Source organism: Struthio camelus, chromosome 4, assembly GCF_040807025.1.
Source record: "Struthio camelus isolate bStrCam1 chromosome 4, bStrCam1.hap1, whole genome shotgun sequence".
NCBI lineage: Eukaryota > Metazoa > Chordata > Aves > Struthioniformes > Struthionidae > Struthio > Struthio camelus.
In genome coordinates this window covers 57293815-57307488 of record NC_090945.1, presented here as the reverse complement: position 1 = coordinate 57307488, position 13674 = coordinate 57293815, and the positions used below count along the sequence as shown (strand labels likewise).

Sequence of the window (13674 nt, the reverse complement as noted above, 5' to 3'; positions counted from 1 at the left end):
ATTGAACTCACTGTGACTCCATTGAGCGGAGGTCTATAGGCTTGCCAGATCTTTCTAAATTTACTTTGCTTAGTATTTGAACAAAGTATTTTGGGGCAAACCTTGACTGCTTTGCTTACTGTTTTTTGTTCGGTTTCAAGTTTGCAGAATATATACGTTAGCTATTAAGCTGATTGTATTTACTAGTTGTTTTACCCTGTGGAGAATGAGAACACCCAGAGCCAGCAATATTTAGCTGGAATTTTTTGCTTGATAATCATTAGTAAAGACCCAGACTGGGTGCAAACAAGCTGATTGTTCCATTTATGCGGATGCTGAGGTTATTGTGGTGATGTCTTCTCCTGTATGCCTGTTCTGTTACAGGGTCAGTTTCTAAGAACTCAAGACCAATCTAAACATCTGTTTCTCAGACAGCTTGATTGAAGGCCAGAAAGAAGCCTGGTCATTCAAGGGTGCTTGAAATGAACCTTAATAGCTTCCAGGCCTAGAGAAACCTCTGTGCTGCTGCCAGAGTTATCTGTAAAAGAGGGGGAAGAGCAGGCCTCAACTTTTTTATGTGACTAAATTATCCACCATCTGTAGGAAAGCTGTTGCCACATGGCTATGTAAGAAAATGGGAGGCCCTTAACTAGTATGAGTTGGTTTGTGAGTAACAGAGAAGGTGGGAGAGGTTTAAGAAAGACAGAACATGCGGAGACAATAATGCCTTTTTTTTCTTGCTTTTTCTTCTTAAGAAGGTTTATTTTCAATTTTATGCACTTAAAATGAAACCAGCTATGGGGAATAGAATGTGAACTATTTTAAAGATTGCACAGATGCATTACTTCTACTTAAATCACCTTTGTTTAAACGTAAGCAACGCTGTCGTGACACATCACATCATCTTTAGCTGTTTACTGTGCAGAAGTTATTGAGATATTTTCTTTCAGCAGTTCCTTTCCAAATAAAGAGCCTATATTTGTGCTATTATGTTTCTTAAAATTGTAAAAAAAAAACCAGGAATTAATGTTATTTTATTAGTATAACTAAAATGTGGTTTAGAAATGTACCCTGAGCTTTCTTTGTATTCTAGTCTACCTTTACCCAGCTATCCTCAGATGAAATTGTGCGTTTTTGCGTTGTATCTCGTTCTTTGCCCCCTTGAAAAAAGGTGCTGTTCTTTGGACTGTGATCCCTTCTGCAAGGACCATGTCCTCCTTTCTGTTTTTATAATTTCAAGTCAATTAGTTACCCCTAAAAGTACTACATTCAGGATTTGTTTGATGTTGTACCATTTTTGTGACTCTTTCTCAGTAGTTTTCAAAAAAATTTCTGAAGTCATGGAACCTAGTAATCCACGCAGCAGAACAGGCTGGGTAGGGTCTGTCTGGCTAGAAAGTGGCTTTGCAGGAAAGGGCTTGGGGTCCGGATGGACAGCAAATTGAACAGGATTCAGCACTCCAAGTGTGATGAAGGTCAAAATGTATTGCACTGCGTTAGAGTGTAGCCAGCAGGCTGAGGGATGACATTATTCTCCTCTTATTCGGCCCTTGAGACCACATCCAAAGTACCGTGCGCAGTTTGGGGATCCTTAGTATGAAAAAGACGTTTAAAAACTGGAGAAAGTCCAGTGGAGGGCTGCCAAGGTGATTAGCAGCACTGAGGGAAGTGGATTTGTTTAGCCTGGAGAAGAGAAGGCTAATGAAGGATCTAATTGCCGTTCCTAACTACGGTTACAAAGAATATAGAGCCAGGCTCTTCCCCAAGGCTCACAGAGAAAGGACGAGGTAACAATCACAAGTTGCAGCACAAGAAATTCCAAGTAGATGCTGGGTGGATGGGGGAATCACGAAAAGGGTGCTCAGGTACTGAGAGAGGTTGCCCAGAGAGGTTGTGGAACCTCCAGCCGTGGTATTCAAAGCTTGCCTAGACAAGGCCCTGAGCAACCTGAGCTGGCTCTTAAGTGAGCCCTGTGTTGAACAGGGGTTACCCCAAGTGACCTCCGACCTAAATTATTCTGTGATTCTTTCTTGAAGCTTTTTTAAAATACATAGTAATGATTATGAATATAGATGTCAGAAGTTAGGCGTCTCTACCAAAGTGGGGTCTCCTTATTCATGTAACTGGTTGTAAATTTTCAGTCTTATTTTGGAAAAGTAACCTAAGAGGTAGAGAAGGAAGTTTTTATGGATAGGACTGCATGTGTGCATCTGTGCCCAGAGGGCACAGATAACTTTTTGTGCTCTTCAACAGGCTGTAGCGCTCTCAAAGCTGTCCCTGGAAACCTCTGGTAATTCTAACTTAAACGCAGATAGAAAATGAAGAGGAGATCACTAGCTTACTATTAGGTCTGTGGCATTCATTCTTGATCCTGAAAAGTCCTCCAATGCATTGGACTTGGAAACCAGTGGGTTTTTTTTTTCCTTTACTTAAAAAACGGTTGTTTATTTTCAGACATACTCACAATCTGTCATGATTCCTTAGGAATAGTTTGCCCAAATAAGATTGAAAAGCACCTTCAACAACATACTCATCAAAAGACAGTGGTAGATGTTTGGATTTTAACTTTATAATAAGATAGTGATCATTAAAGTCTTAGTTTTGGGAAATGATGTTTGATATTGGGAGCAAACTGTATTTCAGTTGTTTCTACCTTTTGCTATCACTCCAAGCCCCCAGAAATCTAAGGCTCTTAAAATTGTGATGAACAGTGTGATGCAGTTTAAAGATGTGTTAGTATAGGAGACTTGTGTCTAATGAAAATTTTCAAGTGCTGTTCAAAGTAGACTTTACGTTTGGTTAAAAATGTCTTTGTAAATTTCAGAACCTAATTTTAATTTCATTTTTAACATGATGCTTCCTCCCCCTCCCATCTCCAAATCTGAGTTTTTTTAATCTAACTCTCAGCAGGCACGTGCTATCTTTATAGTGCTTCAGTATTGCACTCCAGGTTAAGATGCCCTTCAAATTTTGATTAAATGAAGACTGGCATTCGGAACTGCAAAAGTAACCGCTCTGCGAGCTAGGCCACTCTTCTCTTCCATTTGACTGGTTTTGCAAACTGGCAGTTGTTTTTAACCTTGGTCTTCCTTTGACATTTGATATGAAAAGACTTCTGTTGTCGGTTTTACTCCTTTTGCCGAAGCCTCAAATTTTTCAGAAGCGAAGAAATACTCAGTAGAGAGGGACTCTGGCTGTAGATGTCTCTTCCCCTTCATCTCCCCACAGCAGAGTAGAAACTTGAGGGTAAAATAATGTTAAATGATCAATACTGATAGAAGTAGGTTAAAGACATAGGATAGTAGGTTTCAGCACTGTGGCTTTTTTTTTTTTTGCTTTTTTGCTTATATGAATTTCTTGTCACATGTCCTAGAGTGCCTTAAGCTGGCCTGGGAGTAGTCTGATCAGAGTTAATGTTGTGTGGCTGTATGGTCTTATTTTTTTTTTTTTTTAAGCTCATACGTTAGTGTTGCAGGGTTTTCTGGTGGGAGACAAAACTCTGTTCAATTTAACATAATGTCTTTAAAAGTGCTTAATGCAGTTGAATATTAGGTATATCTTAAGAGGGGATAGTACGAGTTCTGTGAAATTTAAGGAGTGATAGTGGCATCTGTCACAAACATACTTTTGAGGATTGTTTCTGCTTTTTCTCAGACCTGTGGTTGTAAGTGCATTTAAGATTTTATAACAAAATACTCATTAATCCGTGCAGTTGTATTATTTAGTGACAGGTCATAGCTTGAACGAGTTCATTAGTAGTAGCTCTAGTTTTCCCATATTTTGATATGTAAGATTTTTTAATGTTGTTGGAAAATAGGATTTTTCTGCGCTTTCTTTGAGACTTCTCTATGCTGTCTTAAACTGCTAATTTGTAATTCTTGAAACTTGCTTCATAATATAATTAAAGCTTAATAGAAAGACTGGAGCTCTTGCTTCCGACACTTCCCCTCCCTGTGTTTTTATGCATAGCTGTAACAAGTTACTGATGTATTGTTCTCGTTTGAGAAATGGTCACTGCATCCAGGTTATGACAAGTAAAACTGTTTTGCTCTAAATTCTGTTGCTTCAAGGCATGAGAAGTCTCTTTAGGGTTGAGCTGTGCTCCTTGCACAATCTATCTGATCTGTTCAGTGCAACCATATGGATTCTGCTACTATCAGGGACCTCAGGAAGAGACTTTTTTATGGTAAACGCTGGCAAAGATTGAAAGCATGAAGCACTTAGTTCTTTTACCAACTTAATAGCATCTATGTTCTTGCACATTCTAGTTACTGTCTCAGAAAGCCTGGTTACACTGCGCCTTTCTTTGGGACTTGGTAGGGATCTTCTGAACTGTGGTGACTGGGACTTCATGTAATACATTAATAGTTGTAGTAAGTTTGTTGTTATTGAGGTGTGGTTGGCAAATGACATCTGGATACTATATCAGAGTATGATTTTCTTTACTCAGTAAAGAAATGATGTTATACTGTGCTAATACAGCATTTGGGTGCTGTTGGCTAAATATAGATACTACTATTGCTTTTTAAATTTCACAAAACTCTTACCAGTGCCCTTCTCATCAAGGTAATACATGAAAATACAATCTTAAGTAAAGACTTGAAATTCTTGCATAGCTTGCAGTGTTTAGTTTTCTTGCCAGTTTTGTGGCAGAGAAGCACTTGTAATCCCAGAGGGGAGTGGAAGTAGGGACAACATTGGCATTGTAGAGAAATTAATTTAGAAAGCAACTCAAAACATTGAGTATATTTTACTGTCAGTTTCTTTGTTCCTAGTTTTTACTTTCTTGAAGCTGATGTAAGGAAATAGGACAAATGTACCAAAAATTTAATTTAATTTACCCATATGCCTTGGAACATCTAAAAGGTGTGCTGATAAGTTTGTGATATGCACACTGAACTGAAAACATTACTAAAATTTATGTAGAATTGTAATTCATTCACAGCTAGATACAGATTTAAGCCAATTGCTTGATAACTCCTGTATATATTTAATGCAGCACTCATCTTATTTCTTTCTTCCATTTTTATAGAGCAGTTTCCTTTCAAAATGGCATTAACCCTAGTAGTCTAGTGTGTGAGGTAAAGAGCCTTAATGTCCTTTTAACATATGTTGTGGATCATGTTTATAAACCCAGAAACAACATTAAGTTTTTTTCTGATATTTACCTTGGTGCATATAAGAATTTTTTTTATATACTGCTTTATTGCTACTGTCCTGAAAAGCTCTTCTTTTTTTAATCAGTGATGAAGAAAGATACAGATACAGAGACTATGCAGAAAGAGGCTATGACCGCCATAGAACAAGCAGAGAGAAAGACGACCGACATAGAGAAAGGAGACACAGAGAGAAGGAAGACACTAGGCACAAGTCATCTCGAAGGTTTGATTTTTAATAGGATATGAAAGACTTGACCAGTTTAAAAAAATAAATTTTAAAAAGAACCCCAAATAAACTGGAGTCTTCTGGAAAGACTGTAAACACTTAGATGTACTACGTGGAACAGATCTGCCATATAAAATGTTATAGACAAAATGAGATGCTGGCCCTGATAACTTCATGTTGAGTGATGTATAATACAATCCTAGCTAGTGAACAGAAATTATGAATTTGGGGACAGAAGGGGAAAAGTGGTGGGTCAGAAAGAGGCAGAGTGAAGCTAGCATTCAGCAACATTGCATAAAAACTTAGAAATGATTCTTACAAAGCAAAAGAACTCTTATGTTCACTTGATATAAATTGTTCAAGTTAATCCTTTTAAAGTTAGAAATAAAGATTAAGTCAGGGAAAAGGGATCAGTAAGAATTTTCAGCTCTCTAGCAGATGCCAGTAGGGACATGGTATTACTAAAAGTATAGCAATTCGGATATGGGTTACAAATGTGAAAAATCATTCAGATTTCCTGGTTTAAAAAATATAGCATGAGTGGGGGTATATGTAACATGCCATCAGAAATCCAGTTTGACCCTTACCTCTAAATAGTATGTGGGACAGAAAAAGCAGGTGCCAGTTTTCAAATATGACTGCAAAGGCTAATTACTCAATGTTTTGCCGTTAAACGGGGCCTGAAGTGTCATGCCTACCTGTGCAATGGTTTGAGGTATTTTTTTTTTCTCTCCTTTCTTATTTTAGTAACAGCAGACGCCGTCACGACAGTGAAGAAGGGGACAGCCACAGAAGGCACAAACACAAAAAATCCAAAAGAAGCAAAGAAGGAAAAGAAGCCAGTGGTGAACCTGCTCCGGAACAGGAAAACACTGAAGCTGCCCCTGCAGAATAGGCTTGTGTGATTTTTTGCCTACTTGCATATATATTAGTTCCAGAAATAGATTACTATAAATCCCGTTATTTTTCTGGGTATTAAAATAATTTGCTCTTAATCTTGTTCTGTTAGTATGAAATCGAAGGTTACTTTGTTTTTTTTGGAAATAAAAGAATGAATTTTTCATGTTAAGATTCCTGGACTGACTTTCACTTTTAAGAAAGAGTGAGAAAATTCCATTTGAGATCTAGATGCTGATGCTCTTGCTGTATATGTAGGGCTTGAATTCTCCGTATTAAATTGACTCCTTTTTTCCATAGTCCAGCAGGAAGGTTATTCTTCTGGGTTTAGAAGCAGTTTGCATTCACTTTATTAGATACTGACATCTGGATTACTATGAGTTTAGTATAGCCCTTGGCGTTCATATCTGAAAAGGTCATCCTTTACTACAGGGACAAGGAGGAATTCCAGACACTTTGAGAACCTTATTCTGAAGTGAAACAACAAAAAAAAGGGAAAACCTGGGAAGTTGTTGACTGGTTTTAATCTGATGGAACACTGACTGTAGTGGTCTTGCACTTGGTAATTATGTCTAGTTTGTTTAGGTGCATAAGGATAAACTAAGCTGGACATCTGTCCTACTCCTTTTCAGTGGCTTAAGAGAAAGTTCATTGTGGTCTGTATTAGAGGGGGACAGCTGTCCTTAACATGGTAAAGATTAAGGAACACATCTTCCCATTGTTAGCTTTTCAGGAAAAAATAAAAGATTTCAAAACTTGAGTTTGCTGAGAAAGGTAAAGAACTATTTTAAAGAAAAAATAAATCTATCACTTTCAGATTTACTCCAGCCAGAACACTATCAAGTGAGATTGGCATGGCAGTCCTGCAAAAAAAAGATACTGCTCTTGTCAGGGTAGTATTTAGGAGTTGTACTTGATGAGATTAGCAGAGTGCAGTATGCTTATTTGAAAAAAAAATTCTATGTAAAAATCCTAGATTTATTAATATTAATTAGAAGCTATCAGGAAAAATAGTTCTTTTGATTTGGGGTGAAAATAATGTCTGTACAAGTACACAGTTACAGTTATTTTTAATAATTTTAGAAGTAAAATTTAATTCACAGCTTTACAGACTAATAAGCAATACTTGAAAGTCTTGAAAATACCAGCTTCATGCTGACCATGAAAAAGGTACATGTAACCAAAGTGCTATTACTGTGTTGGGTGAAAACCTTCACCTGATTTTTTTCGATTAGAAAAGTACTTCATCAGAGTGCTAGGAATTTTTCCAGAAGTTATTCATAAATTTATTTTTATAACTCAAAATAAAGTGGGTGAACAGGAGCTATTGCTGCTCCTTAAATTGCATGATCATTATGTTGCATTATAAATACATATAAAAAAAAACTTACTTAAGAACAGGGGAAACAAAGACTTAAGTCTGTAACTTCAGTCACTCTGAAGTGATGCTCTGACAGGTGTCTCTGCTTTGCCTAAACTCGACTTTTCTTGACATGCAGGTTAAAATTTCACAAACCATTTCCTTATAAACGCATTTGATTCCCTCCCCCCCCTCCCCCCGCTGCCAAAAGTGAGGGTGACTGACGTCCATGTTTTTCCTGTGTTAAAGTACTTGTCATACTGTCCATGAAGACTTGTTTTATAAAAAAGTGCCAGGCCAGGATGCAATAGTGAGAGTAATTTTTCCTTTTAGTTCTTTGAGCATCCTTGCCAAGCATGCATGCATCATTCCTGATGTGTTTCTGCCATTGACAGCAAGGAGGATGTCGCCGCATCTGAAAAACCAAATGTATAGATGAGAGAACCATTAAATAAGGTGACATCTTGTCATAAATGCTTTAAATGCTTACAAATGTTAAAACATGTCCTCAAGTCAGAGGGGAGGGGGATAAATTTTTTTTTTTTTTCCCCTAAGCTAAGGATGGAGGGAAGCTTGTCTCACAGCTGCTACTTTGTAGCCCCCCCCGCCCCCACCAACTTACAATACATATCTTTTTACTTATGCCTGCGCTCCTCGCTATGGATCTGAAACAGACATCTAGTCTGCTATGAAGGCAAATATGTTGAACTTCAGGAAAATTAACCTATTTTCAGATCTGTCAAGAGTTCAATTCTGTAATCTATTGAGCTCACCAGAAATTTTTAACACACTAATATGCAGTATACTTGTCTTTCTTATCAGCAAGTCCTTTCTTTTCTCTGCACTGTGTTCATGTAAATGTGTTTAAAAAAACAAAACTAGATTAAAAAATAGCATTTAAGTAATTCTTTCATTAGAGAGTTGTTATTACCTAATTCTTCCATCATTATATGCTGGTGTTCCCCCAACAATGGATTTGATGAAGAATGGTTTGTTCCCAGTATGTTCTTCATAACCTCCTACAATGCTGAAGCCAAGACTTCCTGCTGTATTTCTTCGTAATATGATTTCTTTGCAGCTGTACAAATACCTGAAACAAACCAGTCTATTTAGTGTCTTATGATTAAGTTTAGATTCTGATGAACCATTAATGATTCATCTGCCTTTTCATACACTAGTAGAGTGTTCTGAAAACATAAAACAGCATCAAAGTTCCATTGTATTCAACACAATGGAATATATATATTCCTATACTTTCCTTCTCCTTCTGTAGTACTGTATTCCACAACCAGTTAACCTAGAAGTACAAATTACTACCTAACCTTGACTTTAAAAGGTGAAATAACTGGTTTCTAGGACAATAAGTAAGTAAGTAATGCAAATACTTCAGCTGTAATTGAAAATGATAGCAAAAAATACTCTAAATGAGACTGGATTTAATATTTGTAAACCATAGCTCTAGAAAGTGCAGTTCACCTAGCTAGTACAAGTCCAGTGGTTTGTTTTAGCTTCCAGATAATCACATACAGGCTCTTAACTGTTTCATAAGTAGTCAGGCATTTAGGACATACATTACAAAGACAGCTATGAACTGTGGTGCGTGTCAAAACTAAAAAATTTCAAGGCCAGTAAAACAAGCCAGAATTACAGAAAGTGCAGAGATCTCTCACACACACAAGAATACCAGTGGAAGAAGGAATTTTCAGCTTTTCTTCTGGGGCAAGCTGTAGCGTGGAAAACTAGAGCAGCATATTATACATTTGAGTTTTGGAAGGGCAATAGTATGGAGTACTGACACTTGTTAAGGCGATAGCCTGTCCTCACTATAACTATTAGTGCAGTATTTAATGGCAAGTGATCTGAAATCTGCCTCTCCCTCCTTCTGCCTTCTTATTTATCATACTGTAAGTTATGCTAATTTAATGTTTAGTTGAAACAAGGAATAGGGGACAAGGGAGAGCAGGATGGTGACTGGACTCTTACAGTGTGTTTACATATTGCTTATGTCGGAGTACATTAATGTGAAAACTTTTTTTTTTTTTTTTTAAACCAAGCAGACAAACTAAATTAATTTCATTAGATACACAGCAACAGAAATGTCTGGCTTTAATACTTTACCCATTCTTCGTTATCAGTTTGCCCAAGAACGACTGAGGAGTTTGAAAATCCTTTTGCTATTCCAAATCTGAAATATTCGGCTGGGCTACAGCAAGTAACTGTTACAAATTCTATTCAGAGCCTCTTCAGGTTTCTAACCAAAGAACTGCTGACCCTTCTTGTACAGAAGGGCAACTAACAATTTTATCTTAATAACAAATGTATCTCGTTTTTAAAATTTTAGTTGTCAAATAATACTTCTGCTGTGTTTCACAGCAGGATTTTATTGTAGTGCTAGATTAGTCCCCCAGGGTCTACAAACATTCACCTGCTGCCAGGATGGTAGGTATATAATATTTGCCCAAGAATTCACTGGCTGCTAATGTAAGAAACAGGTGACATTTGGTTCTTTCATCAGTAGCCAGGCGTTATTACTTTACCATCTGTGGGCTTTTTAAATGTGCACAATCACTTAAAACCTTTATGTTCGATGGTACTCATCAAGGTCATGACCAAGCAACGCCAGGATTCAATCAGTAGTAGTACTATAACCTAGTGTTGATTTTGGGAGGCAGGGGTCTACTCATTGTCTTCAGGAAGATATTGCTGAAATCGAAAGGTGGTTGTTAGGCTAAATCCTAATTTCCTAAAAAGCAAATAGTCTATCAGGTAAAGACAGAGGAGAAAAACACAGTGAAAGCAAACGAGATATGCATACATTCTGTAAGATTATCAGTTACCTAGTCTCCATCAGACTGTAAAGCATAAACTCATACCTGCTATCAAAGCATATGCTAGATTCAAGTAAAATACACATGACCCACTGACAGTGGGACTACTTTATGGTGTACTTCATGTTAGCAAGCAAAAAAATATTTTCCCTTAATGTGGTAGTTGTTGAGTTTCAGTTATCCATTGCCCTTGCGTTGCACCTTGAATCGGAAGAAACCAATGCTGCAATGTTACAGAACATGTAACTTCGGTTTCCTTTGGGATGAATGGAGTGTTGTCTACCTCCCCCCAGTATTTTGATTAACTTTGGAATTTAATTGCCAGCGTAACGTCACTGTTTCTCTGATCATCTTGTGATGTTCCTACCTTGTAGGTTTGCCGGGAGCTACTAGTTAGAGCCAGACTGGGAAATTATTCCTTCTCCTCTGAAATCAAACCCAAAAGCACCTTATGGGTGTAGCTGTCATCAACACGGCTCTTTGGTTTTGGAGCTGGTTAGGATATTGGTTGATAAAGGTATTCATTGACTCTCTCAATTTCAGACTGAACACATAGTAGTGGCTGGACCCTGTTTGGAGAGTGTGTCCCTCTTCATCTTTCCTGATGGACAGGACCAAGCACATTGGATTCTTTTTATCCCAAAGGACCCATAAGGGGCCATATCATATCTTGAAACTTCAGGTTAGTTTTTTTAGTGTCGGTGCTCTGTGTATAGTACCCAGCTAACTCAAGAGCATCATATGATTCTTTTACCACTTGTGTCACTAGCTGCATTGACAGTCAGGTGCTACTATATGAAAGCCTTTTTTCTGCGCAAGAAAATCACTGTTACATCAGCATAACTGTTACTGAGGACATGCTGTAAAGCACAATCCTACAATTATTAAAAAAAAGTTGATTTCAGTGACCTCATTTACAGCACAGCTCAGAGAGCTCTACTGGCAAAAATCTGGTGGTAGTAGATGCTAACAGCTGAGCATGGGGCCTCAACACAGCTGGGCTGCCAGAGGCAGCACTCATGTAGCTCACACCCTCAGGTACCCAAGACTAGGCTTGCACTCAGGAGCAGTCATGAGTTAACCTTAACTGGCATAATTATACAGTGCAGTTGCTGTTGCCCAGCTATTTGTGTAATTATGTGGCAAGATGTATCAGGGACTTAAAAAATACCACAGGAAAAGGAAATGGTCATTTTTTCAGCCAGATCAGTTTTTTCAATGGCTGCATGTAGCTATCACCTCCTTGCCTCATCCCAGTGCTTACAGTGGCACTATTACTAAACAAATGCCCACAGAACAACAGTTGTCTGAGCTGCTTAGCAATTCAGAGGCCACTGCAGTGTTTTTCATGGCCCAGAGACAAACCTGGAGGTCGACTCCTGACAAGAGTATGAGTGCATACATTGTATTCACGCCCTTGAATTGATGTTTCAATACCTCCATCCTATGGGATGAAGGGTAAAAAAATGGCCATGTACTGTACACTGGCTATTCATTAATGCTTTCAGAAATGTGGAAAGGCTGCTAGGAGTCAGTTGTGTGCAATGCAGATCTTGTTTGCTCTGGCTTGTTCAGCGCATAAGGAAAGACACCTGCTATGCCCAAGCAAAGAGCAGCAGAAAGGGAGTTATTTTGTTTGGTCTGTTTACAGCTATGCAGTAATAAAGACAAGCTAAAAAAGCACCACGGAGAGAAAATGAAAGAGTGCTGTACTTGCGTCATCCAAAGATACTTAGCATGTTTGGGTAGATTAGTTTTCTGTTGTAACCCGAGAAGCCCTGATCTGTGCATCTTGACCCAGTTAAACAGCCATAACCCACTAAACTGCAACAGGTCCAGAGAGAACCATCTCCTATACTGGAACAAAGCAATCTACAATTTACTGCTTCTATGTGTATAGCAGAGTCAGAAAGCTGAGGACAAGGAGTAATTTATGTGTGAACTTGCCTCAGATTCAGGACCTGAGGATAAATAGTGTCCAGATACAGGATCCTATCATTAGAAATACTATATCTCAGCATAATTTACTGATGCACGAGGAATTTAAAAGTAGCTTGACTGTGTCACCTTTATTTTTAGGGCCATATTTTCAAGTAACTGAGTATACAATTCCCTGCCTCTAAAGTGTACTGTTCCTAAAGTGTAATTAATCTTATATTTCAGGAATCAAAATCATTTTGACTTCAGAAGGACTTCAGCAATAGCAGGTATGAAAAACAGGAACATTTTATCCCTGCTACAGTAGATAACTGTACAGTATCTGCACAACTGGCAGTGGAGTGGGCGAATATTGGAGAATTGCTCCCATCAAAGCCCTACAGCCTGGATGGAGTTAATTGGGGAAGTTTCTGCCCTAATTCTGTGTTTTAGATTCATTTCTGGCCCAGGTTTGCGGAATGACTTTGGGCAATGTCCGTCTTTCTCACCTCACTTTTGCAGATGAGCAAAAGCACTCACGTGAAGTACTAAGGTTTGTAAAACGTTATGACAGGATGATCCATAAAGTAATTGTAAGTGCTGGCTGGGGGGAGGAAGGGTGAGGAGAAAAAAGAAAGGAGAGCAGGAAAACAAGCGAGACAAGAAGAAACATCACTGTGTGAGGGCAATGATTCTTGCCAGCTGCTATGCATTATTTTCTTTGTACGTGTTTGAGACATTTCCCTCAAACAATAAATGAGACCTGTCTTCCTCAACAACAAACAATCAGACCAGCTCCTCTGAAGTCAGTTGCCGGGCTGGGATGCTGGAGTCCCTGCATCACTCTTTCCTACTGCCTCCTAGCCCCCCTGCTCACATGCAGGCCAAGTTTTGACAGATGTCAAATGCACATGTGCCTCTATTTTACAACCACCACACGCTGGACTGTACAACAGAAAGACCAGAGGAGTTGTTTGTATGTTATCAGGCCATATAAAAACGGCCAAGGCCAATTTTAGGATCTCGCAAGAAAAGGGCAGAAATTTAGATGAGACCTGCCAACCTTACATTACACGAGACAGCTTTTCCAAGGCTTTGAGCTTTGGTGCAAGGACTCAGATAACCTCTCTCTAATTCTGCTACTGACTTGTTCCAGAAAAATGGATAATTCCCTCTCAGTATTTGTGTCTCTTGTCTGTGCCCATCTCTGTAACATGCATGCAACCCTTGGGAGAGGGCCAGATTCTGCACTAATATAGAGTATTACACATTTACCATACACCAGCCTAAAAAATAAGGGATGTTACA

At 38.4% G+C, this 13674-nt stretch overlaps 2 protein-coding genes across 14 annotated transcripts in view; one reads left to right on the top strand and one right to left on the bottom strand.

Moving 5' to 3' along the window:
• Nucleotides 1–6433, top strand: part of FIP1L1 (factor interacting with PAPOLA and CPSF1) — a 47052-nt gene extending 40619 nt beyond the window's left edge. For all 8 annotated transcript variants that reach the window (XM_068942890.1, XM_068942891.1, XM_068942887.1 and 5 more), the window contains 2 exons: nucleotides 5224–5361; nucleotides 6112–6433. In XM_068942890.1, the coding sequence (XP_068798991.1) occupies nucleotides 5224–5361; nucleotides 6112–6259 (286 nt within the window). In that variant the 3' untranslated portion in view covers nucleotides 6260–6433. The remainder of the gene's footprint in view (nucleotides 1–5223; nucleotides 5362–6111) is intronic.
• A 147-nt stretch (nucleotides 6434–6580) lies between these two features.
• LNX1 (ligand of numb-protein X 1) overlaps nucleotides 6581–13674 on the bottom strand; it is a 184866-nt gene continuing 177772 nt past the window's right edge. For 3 of the 6 annotated variants that reach the window (XM_068942881.1, XM_068942882.1, XM_068942883.1), the window contains 2 exons: nucleotides 8553–8711; nucleotides 6581–8036 (listed from right to left, as the gene is read on the bottom strand). In XM_068942881.1, coding sequence (XP_068798982.1) covers nucleotides 7901–8036; nucleotides 8553–8711 — 295 coding nt within the window. In that variant the 3' untranslated portion in view covers nucleotides 6581–7900. The remainder of the gene's footprint in view (nucleotides 8037–8552; nucleotides 8712–13674) is intronic. The other 3 variants (XM_068942878.1, XM_068942879.1, XM_068942880.1) reach the window with 1 other exon arrangement.